A 22,776-nucleotide genomic window follows, 5' to 3' on the forward strand; every position below is an offset into this window, starting at 1 on the left:
CCCTCACAACCATCCATTTTCTGTGCCACTTGGAGAGATTTCTCCAAGCGTCCTTGACTGTGCCGTTCGCTGCTGCAGGAATAGATTCCTGACCTCTTTCCGAGGGATGTGGGCAGGACACCTTACAGCCACCAAGTCCCTTGATCTCATTGTTCCCTCACCCTGCATTACAAACTGTCTCTTGAACTAATGACGTTCTTGTCACTGAAAGGAGTCAAGCAAAGTCTAGACAAAGCACACGTAGAGGGAATTCCTACATGAGATGAGAGGCTAGCCCAGGCTCATTCCAAACCTAAGGTTCTTCAAAGCTCTGAAACATTATAAAATAAAAAGACCATTTCCTGTGTGGTTTGAAATTCTGCCAAGAGGATCCTTTTTGAATGTTGCTAATAGAGACGTCACACTGCCTGACTTGCTTCTCGAGAACTTCCTATTTCTCCATCTACCTCATCTTTTATATCATGCAAAAGGAACTTGTTTATATTTAGAAATACGATGAATATAAAATAACCCGAGTAAGGCAAACTGGAGTTTTCAGAGATTCAAATAAGTGATAGAATGGAAACAGCAGCAGAAGAAATCAGTGTTGGTAAAAGCAGAGAAAACAAACTAATTAGGTAAAATTCCATGTTGTAAAAGTTGGGAATGGTGCATTTTGAGACCTATTACCTCCTTTTTCCCTAGGTCCCTCTTTGAAAATGAGTTGAACCTACTAGATACTGAGGAGGAGACTAAGTTCATAAACGATAATTTTTTTAAATTACCATGTGTAGTATTTCTTCCAGTTTCACTTCATTTGCTTCTTATAGAAAGATAAAAACTAAGAGATTCCATTAAAACTTTTAGTTTAGGGGCACCTGGGTGGCTCAGTCGGTTTGGCATCCGACTTCGGCTCAGGTCATGATCTCACAGTTCGTGAGTTTGAGCCCCGTGTAAGGCTCTGTGCTGACAGCTCAGTGCCTGGAGCCTGCCTCGGATTCTGTGTCTCCCTCTCTCTCTCTACCCCTCCCCTGCTCACACTCTGTCTCTCTCTCTCTCTGTCTCTCTCTCTCTCTCTCTCTCTCTCTCTCAGGAAATGAACAAACATTAAAAAAAATAATAATAGGGGCGCCTGGGTGGCTTAGTCGGTTGAGCGTCCGACTCCGGCTCAGGTCATGATCTCACAGTTTGTGAGTTCGAACCCTGCGTCAGGCTCTGTGCTGACAGCTCGGAGCCTGGAGCCTGCCTTCGATTCTGTGTCTCACTCTCTCTCTGCCCCTCCCCTGCTCATGCTCTGTCTCTCTCTGTCTCAAAAATAAATAAAACATTAAAAATAATAATAATAACAATAATAATAATAATAAAACGTTTAGTTTAGTATCAAACCTAAATGTATTTTAAATAAAATTAATGTATAAAATTATGATTTTTTAAACATTTTAAATTACTATATTATAAGAAAACCCAGTTATGCATAATGTACTTTATGTACTCTAAACTAATAACCTCCTGTAGATCTATACAAAATATCCCCAAAGTATCCATACGTTTTCTCTTTTTTCCAGATTTTATTTTTCTGAGGAAATGAAAAGTCACCCAGTGTTCCAAACCTTCCAGAAGTGATCACTCTCTCAGTAGATAGGTAGATACATAGATATAGATATGGTTGATATACATATAGACCATATATAGATATAGGTATAGATGTAGATGTAGATATATCTACCTCTATCTCATATGCGGGTAAAAATACAATTTGGCAGTTAAAGTCATAAAATAAGTATAGATACAAAGTTTTCAGTATAAGGATATTCAACATAAGATTATACCAGTTTAAAAATTTTTTTAATGTTTATTTCTTTTAAGAGAGAGAGAGAGCACGCACACATGAGCAGGGGAGGGGCAGAGAGAGAATCCCAAGCAGACTCCACACTGTCAGCACAGACCCCGATGTGGGGCTTGAACTCACAAACCATGAGATCATGGCCTGAACCCAAATCCAGAGTCAGATGCTGAACCAACTGAGCCACTCAGGGACCCCTACACCCGTTAAAAATTTGAATTTATATTTCTAGCAATAGGAATAGTGTAGGGCTTATATCCTTGAGCTTTGAAGTCAGATAAACCTGAGTCTGAATCCCAGGACTTCTACCTTTTATCTGTGCAATTGGGACAAGTTATTTAATCCCTCCGAGCCTGTTTTCTCTTTTGTAAAATGGAGAAAATCAGGGGTTTTTTTAAGGATGTAAGGGCGATGGGCAGGTATAGGGCAGAGGTGGACCTTGGTGGCCAACGTTTTCTCGCTGCATCTCCTCTGGATATATTGTGATGTATACAGTCATTCCAGTCAGCAAAAACTGAAGAATGGAACTAACATTTGCTGGTTTCACATATGTATTAAATCTTCTCATGTCTTTTGTCAGGGATAAAGATTTACCAGGATCTCTCCCGTGCCAATTACAGCACAAAGAAAGGAAGCTGAATGCTTCACAAATACAAGGTAATGAGAATCATCCCCAAATGAAAGCTCCTTGATATATCTGATCATTTTCTTCTCTGAGATCTGTAACTTCAAGGGTTGACTGTAGTCCTCTGCTATTTGAGACCAGAAGTTCTAATTCAGTGTCTAATTTATGGGAAGGAAGGGCGATTATTTTCAAACAGACATCTTCCTAGAATTTGGACAGTCCTAGACAAATATTTTTATTCAGATAAGGACTTGTGGGTATGCAAAAGAACAAATGCAAAGTCAAATAGAAATCAAGTAATGGGGCAGTGTAAATACAACTGAAGCCCCAGGATTTCTCACAGAAAAAAAAAATCATAATGATAAAATTAGCTAAGCTTCCTACAGTTTATCAGTCCAAATAGCAAATATTTATTTAAAGCCCACGATGTAGTAAGCCTGGGAAACATGGTCATTGCCCTGATAGGAAGTCTTTCAGAGAAGTCAGATCATTAAAGCGTGAATTTTTGACTGAAACAATTTCAATCACAATACGACACAAGTTATGATAGGGGAAGTATAAAGTATTATGGGAGCATAAAAGACAGTCTCCTGACTTGGTCTTGGGAGGATAGAAAGGGAGTCCCAGAGAAGGTTGGATAATGAGTGGAAGGCAGACAGCAAAAAGGAAGCGTTCTGGGCAAAATAGAGTAGAATCTGCAAAGGCCCAAAGGAAAGGGAAAGCATGACTCGTTAGAAAAAAAGAAAAGAAAACAAAAAAGAAAGAAAGTCAAGCATGACTGTGTTTGGGTTCTGGGAAGGCTAATGCTTCACCCTCCAAGTTTGGGACCAGTTGAAAAAACAGGAAGCAAAGAATCACCTTTATTTCTGGGAAAACCGGTTTGAAAAACAAAAGATTGTCAAGATCGGAATTGCATTTATCCTTGTAAAACTGAGCTAAACGCCTTAATAATAGTTTATAGGGGTGCCTGGGTGGCTCAGTCGGTTAAGTGTCAGACTCTTGGTTTTGGCTCAGGTCTTGATCTCATGATTTTGTGGATTCGAGGCCCGCATGGAGCTCTGCACGGGAAGTGCAGAGCCTGCTTGGAATTCTCTCTCTCTTCCTCTCTCTCTGCCCCTCCCTAACTCGGGCTGTCCCTGTCTCTCTCAAAATAAATAAATAAACTTTAAAATAATAATAATCACAACAACAACAACAGCTGATAGCCTTCGAAAACTTTAAGGTTTCTAATAGCATTCATATACATTGATGCTTGTTTTAAGGGTTCCCAGGATCTATTTTAATTGGGTATTATAAGACAGACAGATACATAAATGACCATCAAGGACGAAGAAAGTCTTATACTCCTACATCCCTAGAAATAAGAGGCACAGCAAACCACAAAGGGCACACGGGGCAGCACCAGAGTCAGCCAGGAGGCAAAGTGGAGGGTGGGAGGCAGTGGGCAAGGTCCCTTCCTGTGGTTTCTGCAGGAAGGAACAGGTTTTAAATACTACTTACATGCTGACACTTCCCAAATGTGTGTGTCCAGCCCAAGCCTCTCTCCCCAGCTCCAGGCTCATATGTGATTGCCTCCTTGACACCTCCAATTATATGTCTAATAGATACCGCAAAACCAACACATCCCAAACTGAACTCCTGATGTGTTCTTCATACACTCTTTTTCATTGTGGTAAAATACACACAACATAGGGGCACCTGGGTGACACTCAGTGTCCAACTCAGCTTCGGCTCAGGTCATGATCCCAGAGTCATAAGATCGAGCCCTGTGTCGGACTCCATGCTGAGCATGGTGCCTGCTTAAGATTCTCTCTCTCTCTCCCTCTGCCCCTCTCCCCCACTCACATGCTCGCTCTCTCTTTCTCTCTAAAATAAAAAAATTAAACTAAATTTAATTTAATTAATTTCAAAATTATTTAATTTGAAATTTAATTAATTTCAAAAATACACATAACATAAAAATTACAGTGTTAACCATTTTCAAGTGTATACATAGAGATCAGTGGCATTAAATATATTCACATGTTCTACGGCTGTCACCACATCCACCTCCAGACATTTTCATCTTCCCAAACTGAACCTCCACACCCACTAAACAGTACCTCCCCATTCTTCCCTCCCCTCAGCCTCTTACTCTTAAAACATGCTCGACCCACAACCTTCCCCATCTCAGATGATGATATTCCATCTTTCACTATTCTGGAAAAAAAATCTTGACTCGGGGCGCCTGGGTGGCTCAGTCGGTTAAGCGTCCGACTTCAGCTCAGGTCACGATCTCACAGCCCATGAGTTCGAGCCCCGCGTCGGGCTCTGGGCTGGTGGCTCAGAGCCTGGAGCCTGCTTCCGATTCTGTGTCTCCCTCTCTCTCTGCCCCTCCCCCGTTCATGCTCTGTGTCTCTCTGTCTCAAAAATAAATAAACGTTAAAAAAATTTTTTTTAATTTTAAAAAGAAAGAAAGAAAAAATCTTGACTCTTCTGTCTCACCCTACCTATCAGTCCACCAGGAAATCTCATTGGCTCCACCTTTAAAATACATCTAGAAGCAGCCAGTTCTTACCACCTCTGCTCCAACCCTGGTTGGAGACACCATTGTTGTTCACCCACAATAGCCTCCTGACCACCAGTCTCCAACTTGTATCCAAACTCTTCCAAAAGTCTGTTTTTCTAACGGCCAGAGTGATCCTGTTGAAACATAAGTCAGGTGGGTGTGAGGGGAGGAGATGACCTAAGGAACTTTGAAAATGGTGTTTTGACTGGAAACTCTAAGACCCAACACAAAAGGAACTGTACAGAAACAACGCACTCTAGCCAGTAAAGTTGTTTCCCATAGGGGTATAGCTTAACAATTCTGAAACTGTCGTACCTATGGACTGGGTGGAGTAACTCAGTAAATGGACGGCAGATGGCAAAAGCCAGGTTTCTCACGGTTTGGAGTGGGAAGTTACAGATAAACACGGGGAGAAGGCTCCAGTAAACCAGTGGTGCTGGCTTAGGTTCTGAGACATCAGTGTGAACTCATGTTTAGCTTCATATGAATACAGATGGACAGATCAAGAAAAAATTAGAAGTATGTGTGTATCCATGTGTTACTATCCATGCACAGTATTTCCTAGCTCTGTCGGCTGAGAGGACTTAGAAGCATCAATACCCCCACAGCATACCCACCACCCAGATCTCGACTCCTAATGCCGGTCTCCCATAAAAGAAGCAGACTGGCTTGGATAAATGGCTGATTCTGGGGCCCGGGCAGGGAATAGACAAGACAAACCTGGGACATGTTATAGTGGCAGAAAGTAAGGAAGCAATCAGGAAACAAAAGGACACAGGAGCTTTTCAAAGGGATGCATGAGGGCAACCTGGAAGGTTAAAGCTAGAGTAATTTGGGGCAACCAAAATAAATAAAGTAGTGTTGGGTTATAACTCCAAGTATAAAGAGAATAGCCGCAAGTCCATACTGACAGAAACAAATGATTGAATTTTTTGTAGAGTCTTTCAAAGATAAAATTTATTAGGATGAGAGCATTCTTTCGTATTTCTACGTTGTTGATATTAGATAGCAAGAATAGATGTTCTTGTCAAGTACTTTTTTCTGTCTCATGAAATTACCACATTTTTTATGTTTAGCTTGATAAGATGATACATTAATACATGGTTTTGATTATTAAATCAACCTTTTATTCCTGGGATAAATCCTAGTTGGTCATTGATTGAATTTTTTTTAAATGGAGAAGCGAGAACTCTCCCTTACAAGAGAATTCCAAATAATGAATGTAGTTATTACCTCTTCCGGGAGATGGCGCTTCATTCCCCGGCCCTCCGTCCCTTGAGTCTGGACTTCCCTTAGTGACTTGCTTCCAAAGAGTAGAAAATGGAAAGGAGGGAAGCAACTTTACAGGGGGAAACCCTTACAAACACTCCCTCAGCCAGGTAATCCAGGTAAACGTATCCCGTGCCGAGTCATCTTGACAATATGCAGCCTTCTTACCACCGTGAGGAGAACGTTACCTCACTTTGCTCATCTTCTTTCCAAAAAATCCATAATCTCAGGCTAACCATGAGAAAAACATTAGAAAACCCAAGACTGAGGGACTTCCATAAAAATACCTGAACAGTACTCCTCAAAACTGCCAAGGTCATCAAAAACAAGAAAAGTCTGAGAAACTGTGACAGAGAAGAGGCTAAAAAGATGTGACAGCTAAATGTAATAGAGTATCCTGGATGGGATCCTGGAGTGGGAAAGACTAATGAAATCCCATTCATGTCTACAGTTTACTTAACAGCACTACACCAGTGTTGGCTTCTTAGATGTAATGAATGTCCCAGAGTAATGTAAGGTGCTAACATTAGGGAAAACTGGGTGAGGGATCTACAGGATCCCTGGGCTATCTTTGCAACTATATCTAAAACCAATCTGAAGTAAAATTTGGGGTGCCAGGGTGGCTCGGGTGGTTAAGTGCCCAACTCTTGATTTCAGCTCAGGTCATGATCTCATAGTTCATAAGTTTGAGCCTCACATCAGGCTCTGCATGGACAGTGTGAAGCCTACTTGGGATTCTCTCTCCTCTTTCTCTCTCTCTCTCTTCCCAAATAAGTAAATAAACTTTTAAAAATGCATTTTAAAATAAAATTTAAAATAAATGGTAAAATACACCCACACACGCTCACACACACACACACACACACACACACACACACACACACACTTCTGACCTTTCCTGTTCCTCTCCTGTTGCTCACTCTGCTCCACTCCAGCCACACCAGCCTCTTTGCTGTTCCTGGAACCTGCCAGGCCTGTTCCCCGTGGCACCTTCACTCTGGCTCTTCCTTCTGTCTGGTCCTCTCTTCTCCCAGATATCTATTCCCTCATCCTCTTGAAGTCTTTGCTCCGATCTCACATATTTAATACAAGCAACCTATCCCTCAATCCCTGGAACTCCCAATCCCCCCAACGTGCATTTCTTTTTCTTTTTTCCTTTGTCTTCTACCTTGTAACATGTTATCCAACTTACCTATTTATTATATTTATATAAGTGCAGAGATCTTTGTCTATTTAGGGCACTAGTGCAGCCTAGGCACCTAGAGCAGCACCTGACGCAGAGAAGACATTCGTATTTGGGACGCCTGCGTGGCTCAGTCAGTTAAGCGTCCGACTTCAGCTCAGGTCATGATCTCACGGTTCGTGAGTTCGAGCCCCACATCGGGCTCTGTGCTGCCAGCTCAGAGCCTGGAGCCTGCTTCGGATTCTGTGCCTCTGTCTCTCTCTGCCCCTTCCCTGTTCGTGTTCTGTCTGTCTCTTTCTCTCAAAAATAAATGAACATAAAAAAAAAGACGTGCGTATTTGTTGAAAGGCTGCATGAATGAAGGTAATACCTACTAACATGCTAGAAATACTAGGGAGAAATTAGAAACCAGTCAGAGATGGCTCCAGCCCTAGAGAAGCCTGCCTCCTATCAAGGGAGAAAGATGTTACCTATTCGCACAATTTTTTTTTTTTTAATTTTTTTTTTCAACGTTTTTTTTTAATTTTATTTTTGGGACAGAGAGAGACAGAGCATGAACGGGGGAGGGGCAGAGAGAGAGGGAGACACAGAATCGGAAACAGGCTCCAGGCTCCGAGCCATCAGCCCAGAGCCTGATGCGGGGCTCGAACTCACAGACCGTGAGATCGTGACCTGGCTGAAGTCGGACGCTCAACCGACTGCGCCACCCAGGCGCCCCACCTATTCGCACAATTTTAAGAGAGGTATCATTATCTCTATAAGATGAATTTCATACATACAGACACATCACATACATATAGATGCTAATACTTGACTGTGATATGAAATAAGTTTTATTCTAGTGCCATTTGGGATATACTTTGTTCTCGGTTTATTTCTTCATTCGCTGATTTTAGAAAATACATGTCTAAGTTTGGCTCCAGTTAATGCCTGGAGTATGTCTTTGAAAAAACTTTGACTCTATTCAAAACATTCGCATGCATATAATTTGGGTACATTTGGGTGCATTCGCTTTCTGTTGCTGCCATAACAAATTGCCACAAACTTAGCAGCTTAAAACAACACAGATGTATTATCTCACAGCTCTGTGGGTCAGAAGTCCAGGTGGGTTCAGCTAGTTCCTCTTCTCCGGGTCTTTCAAGGCCAAAATGAAGGAGTTGGCCAGCCTGGCTTCTTACCAAGAGGCTCTAAAGGAAAATCTACTTCCAACCTTATTTAGGTTCTTGGTAGAATCCAGTTCCTTGTGGTTCTAGGCCTGAGGACCCGTTTCCTTACTGGCTGTTAGCCAGGAGTCTCTCTCAGCCCCGTAAAACCATCTGCATTCCACATTACATGACCCCGTCCATCTTCAAACCAATCCCTCCTCATTCTTTGAATCTCTCCGATCTCTCATTTTGCCACATCTCTCTTGCTTCTGGCTGCCTAAGGGACCTGTAATTATATTGGGCACACTCCAATAATCCACAATAATTTATCTTAATTATAACTGCAAAGTCCTTTTTATTGTGTAAGTAATACATCCACAGATTCCAGGGATTAGGGCATGGACATCTTTCAAAGACCATTTTGCGAACATATTTGGTTTTCCACCAAGTAGTTTATTCCAGTTCAAATCTCATGGAAGGATGATGTCCTTTATATGAAATGTCTATTATGTACTCATTTTTCTCTCAATAATTTTTTAGAACATGATCTCCAATCAACTATATAGTCTGTCCTAGTTCATCACAATATGTACTCATTCTTTTTTTTAATACATTTTTTAGTGTTTATTTTTGGAAGAGAGAGACTGAGCATGAGTGGGGGAGGGGCAGAGGGAAAGGGAGACAGAGAATCCGAAGCAGGCTCCAGGCTCTGAGCTGTCAGCACAGAGCCTGACATGGGGCTCGAACTCACAAACCGTGAGATCATGACCTGAACTGAAGTCAGATATTCAACCGGCTGAGCCACCAAGGCACCCCTATACTCATTCTTGAGTAACTAACTGTCTGACTAACTTAACTGCATTTCCTCAGCCTTCCAAGATGCCTACAACTTCTTTAACAAGGATAAAACTGGCTGTATTGATTTACACGGAATGATGTGCACTCTAGCCAAGTTGGGAATGAATCTAACCAAGCGTGATGTCTATAATGAATTAAAATGTGCTGATATTGATGGTGAGTACTTTGACTTGTAATTACTTTTCTCATAGAAGGTTTTTATAAATTTATATATTTCTATCAGTGATTACATAAATGAGAAATAAATCTCATTTATTGTCAAAAGTACATATACGTGTTTCTCTTTAAGGATATCAGTAAAGTATGTGTACAAGTTACAAAATCAAATTGTACAAAATGGACTATCCTTTGAAAAGTTCTGTGTGGAAACTAAAAGTGACTGTCATATTTCAACATCAAATTCAGATTACCTGTCATGATGTACATTTTGGAGGGTGCCTTGAAATAACAGATACAAAGTCATTGACAATTTCAAAAATGACATGTTACCAAGAAAATCCAAGCCCTTTGTTTCCATTTGAATCTTATTAGTACAAATCTTCCTTCCATCATTAGAGCCCACCTACATATTTTTTAATTTATTTAAATTTCAAGTTAGTTAACATACAATGTAGTATTGGTTTCCAGAGTAGAACCCAGTGATTCATCACTTACATATAACACCGTGCTCATCCCAAGTGCCCTCCTTAATGCCCATCACCCACTGAGCCCATCTGTACTGTGACAAAAATGCCACAGCATTTTTGTTGCTATTTTTAAAGCTGTTAGATAACATTCCCTTTGAATACACTGACCTAGTGATTATAGCCCATGCTGATATGTTGTATGGAGTATATATTCACTATCTCCTCTCACCTCTCCCCACCCAACTGCCAGTGCCCCATTCAATTAGCATAAGGCCCACATGTGAATCAGTGTCACTGGTCAATCAAGGCATCACTTGTTTCCACTAACTCCGCCCAATTTGTCTGTTCTTTCATCAGAACACACATACATACCTCTAACAGCACTATTCTTTAACGTTAGAGGTGACTGGGTACAACTTGGGGTTGTTTTAATAATAAAAATAGCAGAGGGGGGGGTATGGGAAGCCAGGGGTGGATTCCATGCAAAAATGGCAAGTCTCCAGGAAAGGAGGGAGTGGTTAGGACTGCAGGGGCTGAGAGCCTGGTTGATGTTTTTACCCCACCATTGCTTCTGGTGGCTGTGGGTGACTCATGTAACAGTGCTAAAACCACTTCGAGAAGACCAGTGCTCACCTGAGCACATCTCCAGCCTTAACGTGCTGTGATTTTACGTATTGAATAGTCCAAGGTGTTTTCATTTGACATTTAACATATAATCTAATTACTAAAATGCATCTTATATCTTTGTTCTGAGCCTTCAAATTTCTGTTTCAGGGGATGGAAAGGTGAATTTCTCAGACTTCACAAAGGTGTTAACAGATAAGAACCTCTTTCTTAAAGCTGTGGGTGAGTAGAGCTATTACAGAACAGATGGCAGCTGGGTAGCTGTGAGTCACTGCATAGTAACTATTATTCATTTAGGCCTCTGATCAGGAGACACATGAGGAAGGTGTACTCTGGGGTGAGATTTGCTTGCCATACTGCTTCTTCAAAACACTATTTGCTAAGCAAATTGATACAGTTTTAGAATTTTAACTTAAATGCATCAAGTCCTTCTGCAGGAGACACTGCTTTTTGGTCTCTGGTGTGAACATTTGGAGTAGTGTAGAAAAAATCGGTCACCTTTTATAATATTCTTTACCAAGCGCCTGTACTACTTTGAGAGGAGCTCCCTTTACAATGAAAAAAAATTTTTTTTTAGAAAAAGAAAAATGCTCTCTCTCGTGCAAATTTGGGGTATAAATAATTTACTAGTCCTAAAAAATAGGAATGGACTTCCTCACCCTGATGAAGTCTTCCCTCAGTGCAAGGACTGGAGAGTCGGCTAGAGGTTAAAGAGCATATTCTCACACACGGTCATAAATGATGTGAAAGTGTACTTGACATATTATTAGTCCTCTGATGGTTTATTTATGAGTTTAACAGCCTGCCTTGGAAAAACTAACCACAATTCAGGTTATATTTTCTAGAATAAATACATTCTAAATTCTAAATACTGTGTACTGTTTTGAAAACACACTCATTCAGGGGCACCCGGGTCGCTCAGTCGGTTAAGCATCTGACTCTTGGTTTCGGCTCAGGTCATGATCCCGGGGTCATGGGATCAAGCCCAGTGTCAGGCCTGCGCTGAGTGTGGAGCCTGCTTAAGTTTCTCTCACTCTCTCTCTCCCCCTCTCCCCTGCTCACTCTTTTTCTCTAAAATAAAAAAAAAATTGTTTTTAATGCACTCATTCATAGGCTGTGAACTGTCCTTAGAATAAACAGAAGTTACTGCTTCAAGTACTACTATAGTAACGAGGGTTTGCTTGCAAACCCGAGATATGTTTATCAACAATTTCTTAACCTAGAAGAACAAGACACTAGTCCTTAATACATGAGTCGTGTTTATGTTAAATGCAATTTAATTACAAGTCATATTTACTTCAAGTCAATATATACTTAGAAGTCACTGAACTAAAAGTATTTATTTATTTTGAGAAAGAGAATGCATGAGCCCGTGTGAGCAGGGAAAGGGCACAGAGAGAGGGAGGGAAAGAGAATCCTAAGCAGGCTCTGCACTGGCAGCGTGGAGCCCGAAGCGGGGTTCGACACGGTGTTCAAACTCATGAACCATGAGATCATGACCCAAGCCAAAACCAAGAGTCGGTTGTTAACCAGCTGAGCCACCCAGGCTCCCAGAACTAAAAGTATTTTTTAATGATTATTCTGTCTGTTCAGTAATTAAAATGACCTTTCTACCAAATAGAACAGATTTTTTAATGTTTTTCTCTAACTCTCTAGTACCTAACCTGCTATTACTCTTGTAAATAGAATAAAAAGACTTGTCAGCTTATTACTTTTTTTGACAGATGGTCTTTTCAGAAAGCATCTTGAATTTTTTTCTCCTTCATAGTTCCAGAAAAGGAGAAATGTTTAGATTTAGCTGGCAACCCAGGGATCCTGTTGTTTGAAATCCTATCAAAGCTTGTAGAGACTTCAGCCTTACCCAGAAAGGCTATAATGGAAATAGTAAGGTAAGTGGCAAAGAAAGGGGTAAAAACAGCCTTCTTAGAAGCACTTATGAGGATATGTACAAGGCAGTCACCTCTGATTAACATCCTTCTCCACAGGGTCTGCCCCAGAACAAAGGAGATGGGGTCTGTGGCAATGCTCACGTGCCACAACATGAGACCTAATTCCTTCATCCCAACTGTGCTACCTAGTTCTGAAATTGCAAGACTGACCTCAGTCCATCTCAGGGCCCACTGAAGGCCTAAGACAACCGAGAAAGTTCAGACTCTCCTACCCTAGGCTAGAGAATCCCAGAAGAATTCAGACTTTTCCAGGGATGATCTTTGTGTTGGGCTTGGAAATCTCATTTGGAAGACACTCTCATTCATGCTGGAACTCCCCGGGGCTTCCTTTGACTCTGGGACGATGTATAGCAATTTCAGACATCCCAAAGTAGCCTTTTGGACTGGAGCACAGCCAGAAGTAGACCTGAGAATGGAGGATGAGGAAATATTCTCACACCCAAATGTGTTTTATTCCAACAAATATCACTAAAGATAAATTTTCTCAATCTATTGTTATCATTATATTATATTGAATGCTGCTGTTACCAATTTTTTAACTAATTCTCTTTCAAAGTTGTGCCTTCCCTCCTAGGCTTAAAAATACAGAATGTTTTCTGAATCCTCCGTGGGTAGCTCTATGCTGTCCTGTATCTGTCAGGTGTGGAACAGAAGGCACACAAAATTCTACTCTTCGTTCCAGTTCAAAGGCATTTATTAAATGCCTGTTATTAGTACACAAACTTGACACATTGCTTAACCTTTCAGCCTTGGTTTTCTCACCTATAAAATGGGAACAACAATAATAATACCCACCTTATAGGGCATTTGTGGGAACGTAGGAATAAATATTCCTAGAGCCCCATAAAAAATAACTATTATTATGTGGAAGTAACTAGAATAATCATACTATATACCTATATACATATACATATATATATATATATATATATATATATATATATATATATATATATTATGTTTGAATCCTCACCTCCTTAATGGGTACTATTGTCCTCATTTTACAAATGAAAAACCTAAAGTACAGGTAGTTGTACTTTGCCCCAAGGAGCAATGGTGCCTGGATTTTAGCACAGTCTGATTCCAGAACCCATGCTCTTCTCCACTGCCCTACACTGCCTCTCACACCCAGTAAGTGACCAGGAAATGTTTGCTGATATTGGTGTTTTGATGATGATGATGATGTTGTTGATGATGATGATGGTTGTTACTTATCATATACCCGGTTTCTAAGGAGATGAAGTGTTTGATATGTAGTGTTTGCATTTAAGGAACTTAAAATATAAATTGAGAGTAAAGCCCTAAGTACATAGACAACTAAATAATGCCAAATGAGTGGCAAAGATCATTCATGTAGTTTCCTGAGAAAGCCGGTCTTGAGCTGGGTAATGGTAGAATTTGACAGGTGTTCCTGTAGTTGATTACAATGTTTACTAAACATTATGTGCAATTTCTGAGTGTGCACTTTACAACGCATTAGCTTTTTCCTGGATTGCTGCCTCCTAACTGGTCTCCCTGTTTGTACCTTTTGGTTCCCCACCCCAGCCTTGCCCACTCCAGTCTATTCTCAATACTCCCTCTATCTAGCTGATGTCTTAATGCCTACAGCACCAAATGATCCTTTTAAAATGTCGGATCATGTCAGTCCTCTGCTCAAAATCTTCAGCCAATGGGGCATCTGGGTGGCTCAGTCAGTTAAGCATTCGACTCTTGGTTCAGTTCAGGTCATGATTTCATGGTTTCATGAAATCTCTGCATCAGGCTCAGCACTGACCGTGCAGAGTCTGCTTAGAATTCTCTCTCTCCCTCTCTCTCTCTGCCCTTCTCCCACTTGCGCTGTCTCTGTCTCTCTCAAAATAAACTTAAAAACATAAAATATTATTTAAAAAAAACTTCAAAACCCTTCCATTTCCCTCTGAGTATGAGTCTTAGACTGTATGTCACTTATTGGTCTTCTAGGTGACCTGCCCTCACTTTTGACCTCTTTGACTTTGTCTCCTGTTACTCTGCTCCATTCAGGCTAGCACCCTTGCTGTTCCTCAAATACACCACACATGCTCTGGCCTCAAGACCTTTACACTTGCAGTTCCCCCTGTCTGGAATGCTCTTCACCCAGACAGCCACATATCTTCCTACTTCCAGGTCTTTGTTCAAATGTTGCCATCTCAGCAGGGCCTTCTTTGGCCACCCTATCTAAAACTCCATTCTCCTACCACTCCCTGTCTCCCCTCTTCCATTTTCTTCACACTATCTATCACCTTCTAATATACTATATAATTTACTTATTTATTGTGTTTGTTATCTGTTTTCTCATGCTAGAATGTAAGCTTCATGAGGGCAGGGATTATTTTTTTATCTGTTTTATTTCACTGTCTATCCCCGGTGTCTAGGAAAAAAAAAAATTTACACTCAGTAACTATCTATTGAGTGATCTCTTTTAATCACTATTTCAACACTGTGAAGTAGGTTCCGATGTCCCACCAACAGACAAGAAGGACAAGGCAAAGAGAAGATCAGGCTGGATACCTAGCCCAGATCCCCCCGTAAGCTTCCATCTGCCTTCTGGGAAGTCCCATAGGTACTTCAAACCCAAAGTGTCAAAGCCTAATTCATCTCCTTCCCCCACCCCCACTTCTACTGGTTCTTACACTTGGGTTCCAAACCTCAGCGAATGGCTCCACCACCTCACTGTGTTTATCCAATTGCCAAAGACCCACTCAGCGTCCTCCTCAGCTGCTGCTGCTCTGTCACTCCCCCATCCCACCAATCACAAAATCCTGTCTATCTGACCTCCTAAATCTGCTTCATATCCATGTACTTCTCTATATCCCCACAGGGTGAGGCGGGGGAGAGATAAGCAAAGGACTGAGGACAGAACTGTAAGAATTCCCATAGTTACGTCATGGAAAGGAAGAGGAGTCAGCTAAGGAAACATTAGTCATCAAGAAGGGAACCAGGATAGTGTGAAGTCAGAGAAGCCAGGGCCACAGAGAAATCCAAAAGAGGATGGACCTTCTACCAGTATTAAATGCTAAAGTGAGGCCAGGTGAAGTGACAACCGAATGGGTAGAATTAGATTGGGTGGTTATGAAGTCATAAGGGAACCAAAGGTCCCATCCAAAAGGATGATGGGAGGAAAGCCAAATTTCAGAGGGTTATAAAACAGCAGTTGGGTTAAACATATTAAAATAAATGCATGTTTTCACCTCTTCTTCCTTCTGAAATTGCACTAAAATAACAGTAAAAAATTTAGAGGGCAAAAACCCATAAAGAAAAGGAAGAGCAGACAAGAGATATCAGCATAATTTGGGAAGCTGGAAAGTAAATGGATGACTGTTTACGGACTGGTGAGATCAGAACAAGCTGAAATCTGAGTACCTGCCATGGAGAAGGTCAAGAAGCCAATTCTCACCACAGAACACATGACAGGCTCAGGAACTCTGAACCTCTGAACTCAGCAACCTCTGAAAGTAGAGGACAGGGGGACCCCAACACAGAAAGACTAGTTAAAAGTAGCATGAGTTTGAAATTTTAAATAAATAAATAAATAAATAAATAATAAAAGTAGCATGAGAAGCAGATTGACCCTTAGATTCTTCTCCCTAACCCCACCCAACCAAATGACTGCCTTGATAGTTACCTCTCTGAAGAGGTTGTACCAGAAGGATCGTCTGGACTCCAGGATATCAGACATAACTTGAGGATGAGGGTATCAGAGTGGAAATAGAAAACTACATGAAAGTACACTTACTGAATGGTGAGACCCCCACCCTGAACCAGCCACCTTCCCCTTCCCTAAGTCCCAATGTACTAACAGCTAGATTTATACCACTCAGTTAAAATATCAGAGGGTCCCTCACCAGGGAAATTGACTAGCTCAAGAAAGAGGAAAACAACACGTGGATACTCACAGTTAAAAGTCCCCTTAAAAAAAAAGGGGGGGGGGTCCCATGATGAAACAAGGCTCAAACCAATTACTTGATAGTAAGTTCCCACTCAATAAGACCCATCATACCAAAAAGCTTCCAACTGGCCTTGAAGAGTGCTTACTCTCACTCTTAAATATGAATAGGCATCCAAGGACCAAAAGAGATTTCAGGAACACCTGTGTCATTAAAGAAAGATTACAACAGGAAAGAAGGAAAGGAGGCAGGAAGGAGAGAAGGGAGGAAGAAACTACAGATATAACATGGTATATAACCATTGAGCCAAGATTAGTGTGTCAGAGAAGGGGAGACTACAGACGATAGCAGTGTTCTCAAACTTGAGCACACATCAGCATCACCTGGAGCAGTTGCTTAAACACATTGCTGGGCCCCAGGGTTTCTGATTCAGTAGGTTTGTGTGAGAACCGAGTATTTGTATTTCTAATGAGCTCCCAGTGCTGTTGATGCTGCTGGCCTGAGGACCACACTCAGAGCCATAGGGTATGCAGAGAATACTTGGAGGGAAAGGAAAGGTGAACCTTGAGGGACCTGGTAGGAATTAAATTACACTAAGAGAAATGAGCATTATATATTTTCAGAGGAGGATAAGAACATTGTGGATAGTTGGGTTCAAGGCTAAGGAAGGAATTATCTGATTATAAACCAGACTGCTATGGCACCTGTGTGGCTCAGTCAGTTGAGCATCTGACTCTGGATTTTGGCTCAGGTCATGATCCTAGGATCATGGGATAGAGCCCCAAGTTGGGGTCCACACTGAGCAAGGAGCCTACTTAAGATTCATTCATATGCTCTCTCTCTCTCTCCCTCTCTCTCTCTCTCCCCTCCCCTTTCCCCCGTCCGCTGATCACACACTCCCTCTTTCTAATAAAATTAAATTAAATTAAATTAAATTAAAATAAAATAAAATAAAATAAAATAAAATTTATAAACCAGACTCCAAGCAGAACGCTATTGGCACATCTACCCAACCACTGCTGCAGCTCCAACATTTAGAATGAGTTCTTTCCCTCTTTCTGAGAGGAAAAAAAAAAGGTTGCCTGTCATCATCCCAGAAAGCAATGAAGCTTCCCATTGCTGTAACAGAAAAACCTGCCTGTGTAATGATAAGCAAGGTCTTGCATTTCGTCCTCTGAAACAGTAAGCAGTGACGGTCCTCTGCTCCGCACACTGAGAAGCGAGGTCTCCCACATTGGTACTGAAGCCCCACTATACCAAGTCCTCCCCCCCCCCCCCCCCCCCCCCCCCCCCCCCCGGCCCACAGCTCCAGAGAGACATCCATTGTTCCAGCTGCAAGAGGGAATCTGATCTGCAATGAATGTTTAAGGCATGCATGTTTGTAAATCAGATGTCTATACCTTTGGGGATGTTTGTGCTGTGAATGAGAGTCCCTTAGCATATCTTAAAGTATTTATAAACTAAAATGCACAGTAACAGATCTCCTAAATCTGTTGATACACATGTGCATGCATACACACACACACAACTCAAAGAAATGCAACCAATAGTGATTTACTGAATAGTAAGATTATTGGTGATACTTCCTTTTTATACTCTTCTGCATTTTCCAAATTCTCTGCAATAAGGATTTCTTTTAAATCCTCAACACAAAGTAGTTGCATTTTAAAACTCAACACAAAGTAATATAATGGTAGGCATGATTAATGTTTGTATTCAAGCTGGTGCCACTCAAGGCTTTGTCAAGAATCACTATCGATAGGTATTTTTCTAGACAAGACTTGAGGTCCGGGGGGAGGAGGAAGGAAGCCAAAGCCCAGGAACTAGAAATATAAACTAGCCAAATGGCCTGGGGAAAGTATTAGTAGATATTCTATGAATGTCACAAAAATAAGCACTCAATAAATAATATTGAATGAATATACAAATTAAGTTTAAAATAAATGGATTCCGCCTATACCTTGCAGCTGGACTTTTTTTCCTTTTGTCCAGCACTTAGGCACTTTTTCAGTAGGACTATACAGCACTTTTTATTCTTTTTTTAATTACTTTTTTTTTTTTTTTAGCTATTTCCAAAGAAAATTCCAGGAAACCAGGTCAGGAATGTTATGGAATCCATACACCATGGCTTATGAAAAAAGGGGATTTAAGCAAGACATATGCACCCCTCCCAGCTCAAGCACAGCTGCCTTTGCCAATGCTGCCCGGACTGCAATAATGAAAGAAAAGGATTTATTTAAATTTCTTGAAGAGCTCAAGAGTAAGAGCCATTTGTCCTCTCCCCACTGTTGCAAAGGATTTATTTGTAGATTACTGGTCAGAAATAAATACTAGAGGTCAAGTGCTATAGAAACAGGACCACAGCCTATTCTGTCTGGTCTATGTCACACAGGTATCATTGGAAAGCAAATCTGCATCTTAACCTGAGTCCTCATGATGCAGGTGAAGCCTAAAGTCTGGGAGTGGGGGAGAAGGCAAGAGAGTGAAGAGTGAGGGTCACAGCCACTGAGAAGACTAGACAAAGAGCAAAATAGGCACTACATGTATGTCTTTTATGTGAATTTCCTCTTACACTGTTCATAATATCATTTTTGTTTTTATTTTTAGGGTGCAATCCTCCTTCAGATAGCCCGTATTCAAAAATACCCATCTTTCCATTGTTTCCTAATGTGGATGGGGTGGTGATGGGAAAGCCATTCAAAGACATGCAGAAATTAGAAATGCTAAGGAGAAAGGAGCCTCTGAACTTCTTTGAGAACTATTTTTTCCATAAAAGAGACTGGAAAGCACAGGTAAGATTTCAATTATTAATTAATTCAAGTTAATATTAGTTAAACATTAGTTAATTCAAATACTTAAATTTTTAAGTTCTAACTTAACAGAACTAATAACATGTTTTTTAATGACAAACGTTTTCAGTCATTGTATTTTTTTAAATTTTTTTTAGTGTTTATTCATTTTTGAGAGAGAGCAGGGGAGGGGCAGAAGTGGGGGTGTGGGGGACAGAGGATCTGAAGCAGGCCCTGTGCTGACAGCAGAAAGCCCGATGTAGGGCTTGAACTCATGAACCATGAGATCATGACCTGAGCCAAAGTCAGACGCCCAACCAACTGAGCCACCGGGTGCCCCTTTTTAATAGATATTAATTCTGCTACTTCAAGATCAAAAATTTCTGCATGGCCAAAAATAATCACATTTGCAACTCGTACACAAAGGGCTAACTCCTTTAATACATCAAAGAGCTTCAAATTGATTAGAAAGAAACTAACTTGTATAAAAATAAGCAAAGGATATGAACAGATAGTTCTCAGTAGTGTGAAAAGATATTCAATCCCATTCTTCATAAAAGATCCAAATCAAAACCACCTTGAAAGTGGTAATACAGAAAGATAGTATCTTTCCATATTAGACTGACCAAGATCAAAAGGTTGAAAAATACATGGGGTACTCATAAATTGCAGACAGGAGTTTATATTGATTCAACCTCCACAGAGGAAATTTGGTAATACCTACCAAAGTGACAGACCTCACACCTGTGGACTATGAGTGAGGAACAATTTCTCCACTGCCCTCTTAGGGTCTTTCGGCTGAGCCTGAGAATTAAATTGACATAAGACAGATCAACAGGAGGAAAGCATACACATTTTCAAAAATTTTACAGGTACATGGGAGTCCCCACAGAAAACGAAGACTCAAAGTAGCAGAGTCCAACACTTGTGTGCTAAATTGGCCAAAGAGTTGTAAATAGAGTGAAAATGTGTCCAGGCAAAGGGACTTGGCCTAGGGTAGTTAATTGGGTGGAGTTTAGAAGACAAAGGTTAGTTTAACACGATTTGTACAGATTTCTGCCAGCCTCAACTCCCCATTCCCAGTGATAAGAATGTTACTTTCCTCCTGGTATAAAGAGAGCATCTTCCTCATGGGGCGTTGATCTCCTGCATTCAGGAAGGAAGAGGAGAGAGATCAGAGTGCTCTTCTTAACACCCGCTGTTTTCCAAGTCCCTTTAACTCAAAATACTCCTTTTGCCAAAGTCACATATTTGGGGTGGCATATTCAGCCACCTTCATGACCTAGCATCTCACCCCTAGGATACTATCTGGGATACACTTGTTCCAAATGCCGCCCATACAGGGCAACTCATTACATGGTTGTTTATACTAGCAAACGGTTGGGGAAATAACTAAATGACCATTTACTAGATTAACTCTATTACCGAGTTAACTATTTACTAGGTTAACTACTACTGTATTTACTAGGTTAAATAATTAGGGGACTAGTTAAATTACGCTTTATCCTTACCATGAAATATTCTGCAGCCATTTTTAAAAAATTTATTTATTTTTGGGAGAGAAAGAGAGCGAGAGAGCGAGAGAGAAACAGAGAGAGACAGCACGACCAGGGGAGGGGCAGAGAGAGGGACACAGAGAATCCGAAACAGAGAGCCCCATGTGCAGCTCGAACCCACAAACTGGGAGATCATGACCTGAGCTGAAGTCGGATGCTTAACTGACTGAGCCACCCAGGTGCCCCTGCAGCCATTTTAATGACTTAAACTCTTTGCGTGATGATGTAAAAGATCTCCAAAAGGAAAAGGATATGAAACAGTATGTGTAGTACACTGCTATTTGTATAAAAAGGAGAAAAATAAATAAATACAAAGTATGTACATATACTTTTTTCTTGTAAAATGTTCTGGAAGGAAATCCAAGAGAATAGTAACATTGGTTGCCTGCAGACAGAGAAAGTAAGGGGCTGGGAGACAGAAGAGGCAAGGAGATCACAGTGTATATTCACCATACTCTGATTTTTTAAGCATATGTATGTTTTACACTCCTAAAAATTGGAAACAAAAAAGAATTAACTGTTTTGCGGAGTACTAAATAAGAGCTAAAATACTCTACAGCACAGTGACATGGGAGATGAGAAGGGTGGTGCTCAGAATTAAAGCTTCCTAAGTTCATTGTATTGTTTGAGTAGAGACTTAGGATACTGGTCAAATCTATAATTTGTTAAATTAATTATGAGTGTTGGGGCACCTCTATGGCTCAGTCAGGTGAGCGTTGAACTCTTGGCTTCAGCTCAGGTCATGATCTCACAGTCGTGAGATGGAGTCCCACATGTGGTTCCACACTGCGTATAGAGCCTGCTTAAGATTCTCTCCCATTCTCTCTCTCTCTCTCTCTTCCCTGATTCTCTCCTGCTCATGCTGCCTCAAAAATAAAATTGAGTGTTAAAAATGTGAGGATAATCACTAAAATGAATCATAAATAAGTTAATGAATAATCATTAAAATGAATAATTGTCAAATAGAAGGAAAAAAGAATAAGAAAAAAGAGAAAACATGGGATAATAGAAAATACAAAACAAAATAGGCAGATGGGGTGCCTGGGTGGCTCAGTCAGTTAAACATCTGACTTTAGCTCAGGTCATGATCTCGTGGTTTGTGAGTTCCAGCCCCATGTTGGGCTCTGTGCTGATAGCTCAGAGCCTGGAGCCTACTTTCGATTCTGTGTCTGTCTCTCTCTGCCCCTCCCCCGCTCATGCTCTGTCTCTCTCTCTCTCTCAAAATTAAATAAATATTTTTAAAAATTTAAAAAAATAGAAAAATCCAAGTATGTCAGTAATCACAACAAAAGATTAAACACACTAGTTTAAAAAAACAAGGATAAAAAAAATACATAGACAACGGATCATCTTTCAAATTTAAAATAAAAAAGGACACTGAGACTGATTTTTAATAATTCTCAGATATATGTTCTCTAAAGGAGACACACCTAAAATACAACACAGAAAGTTTGAAAGTAAAAAGACTGAAAAAGATAAATCAGGCAAATACAAATCAAAGAGAGCTGGTATCAATATATTAGCATAAGGAAAGTAAAATTTAAGGAAAACATAGCTAAAGATAAAGATACTATTTAATTACTTTTAAAAATCTTCAGAAAGATATAACTATCCTGAACCTGTGTGTACCTAGCAAACTGACAGATAACAGTTAACAGAATTGTAAGGATTAACTTTAGACTTTTTAAAGGCACTATGCATGCTAAAAAAGTGAATAGGCAAACCCATAATCACCGTGGGAGATATTTATCATGCATCTCCAGAAACTGATAAAGCAAACTGAAAGAAAGAAAGAAAGAAAGAAAGAAAGAAAGAAAGAAAGAAAGAAAAGAAAAAGAAAAGAGAGAAAGAAAAGAAAAAATAAAAGAAAATAGGAAGGA

At 40.5% G+C, this 22,776-nt stretch overlaps 2 protein-coding genes across 7 annotated transcripts in view; one reads left to right on the forward strand and one right to left on the reverse strand.

Moving 5' to 3' along the window:
• The window catches only part of CDC27 (cell division cycle 27), an 803,505-nt gene that overhangs the window by 627,744 nt on the left and 152,985 nt on the right, over positions 1-22,776 (reverse strand). The window lies entirely within an intron of this gene.
• The window catches only part of EFCAB3 (EF-hand calcium binding domain 3), a 64,932-nt gene that overhangs the window by 36,872 nt on the left and 5,284 nt on the right, over positions 1-22,776 (forward strand). For all 6 annotated transcript variants that reach the window (XM_049637599.1, XM_049637600.1, XM_049637602.1 and 3 more), the window contains 6 exons: positions 2,403-2,479; positions 9,463-9,606; positions 10,851-10,922; positions 12,469-12,589; positions 18,618-18,811; positions 19,159-19,343. In XM_049637599.1, coding sequence (XP_049493556.1) covers positions 2,403-2,479; positions 9,463-9,606; positions 10,851-10,922; positions 12,469-12,589; positions 18,618-18,811; positions 19,159-19,343 — 793 coding nt within the window. The remainder of the gene's footprint in view (positions 1-2,402; positions 2,480-9,462; positions 9,607-10,850; positions 10,923-12,468; positions 12,590-18,617; positions 18,812-19,158; positions 19,344-22,776) is intronic.

This window comes from Panthera uncia, chromosome E1, assembly GCF_023721935.1.
Source record: "Panthera uncia isolate 11264 chromosome E1, Puncia_PCG_1.0, whole genome shotgun sequence".
NCBI classification, from domain to species: domain Eukaryota; kingdom Metazoa; phylum Chordata; class Mammalia; order Carnivora; family Felidae; genus Panthera; species Panthera uncia.